The sequence below is a fragment of the Etheostoma cragini genome, chromosome 24 (genome assembly GCF_013103735.1).
Source record: "Etheostoma cragini isolate CJK2018 chromosome 24, CSU_Ecrag_1.0, whole genome shotgun sequence".
NCBI lineage: Eukaryota > Metazoa > Chordata > Actinopteri > Perciformes > Percidae > Etheostoma > Etheostoma cragini.
Genome location: NC_048430.1, coordinates 13,408,188 through 13,408,572, shown reverse-complemented (window position 1 = coordinate 13,408,572; position 385 = coordinate 13,408,188). Strand labels below are relative to the sequence as shown.

Here is a 385-nt window from a genome sequence, read left to right as displayed (position 1 = left end):
TACACCCGTTGAGAGTGAAAGAAGAGTTTTAGTTTACACCCGTTGAGAGTGAAAGAAGAGTCTAGGTTTACACCCGTCAAGGATACTGGTCGAGTCTCTCGCGCTCCCCCATGTTCTCCAGGTTCTCCATCAGCTTCCTGATTCCTCGGATCCAGGACTGGGCTTCCTCGACTGACTCAGCCACTAGGTCCAGGTTGCCCCGGCGGCCTCGAAACACTAGCGTGAAGCATCGGTCGGCTGGGAACTCGTCTGCAATGCTGAGGAGCACCTCGGACTGGTGGCCCTCTCGGATCGCCTCCACGTCGCTCACCGAAACTGGGAACATAGGACACATACTAATGAGAGAAGAAGCTCCAACAGGGGCAGGCTACCACCGAAACTGGGA

General features: G+C 55.6%; 1 protein-coding gene across 1 annotated transcript in view; it reads right to left on the bottom strand.

Annotated features, from left to right (window-relative positions):
- The window catches only part of LOC117939126 (1-phosphatidylinositol 4,5-bisphosphate phosphodiesterase delta-4-like), a 9,783-nt gene extending 9,449 nt beyond the window's left edge, over positions 1-334 (bottom strand). Inside the window, exon 1 of the mRNA XM_034864145.1 lies at positions 87-334. Within this exon, the coding sequence (XP_034720036.1) occupies positions 87-334 (248 nt within the window). The remainder of the gene's footprint in view (positions 1-86) is intronic.
- Between the last annotated feature and the right edge of the window lie 51 nt (positions 335-385).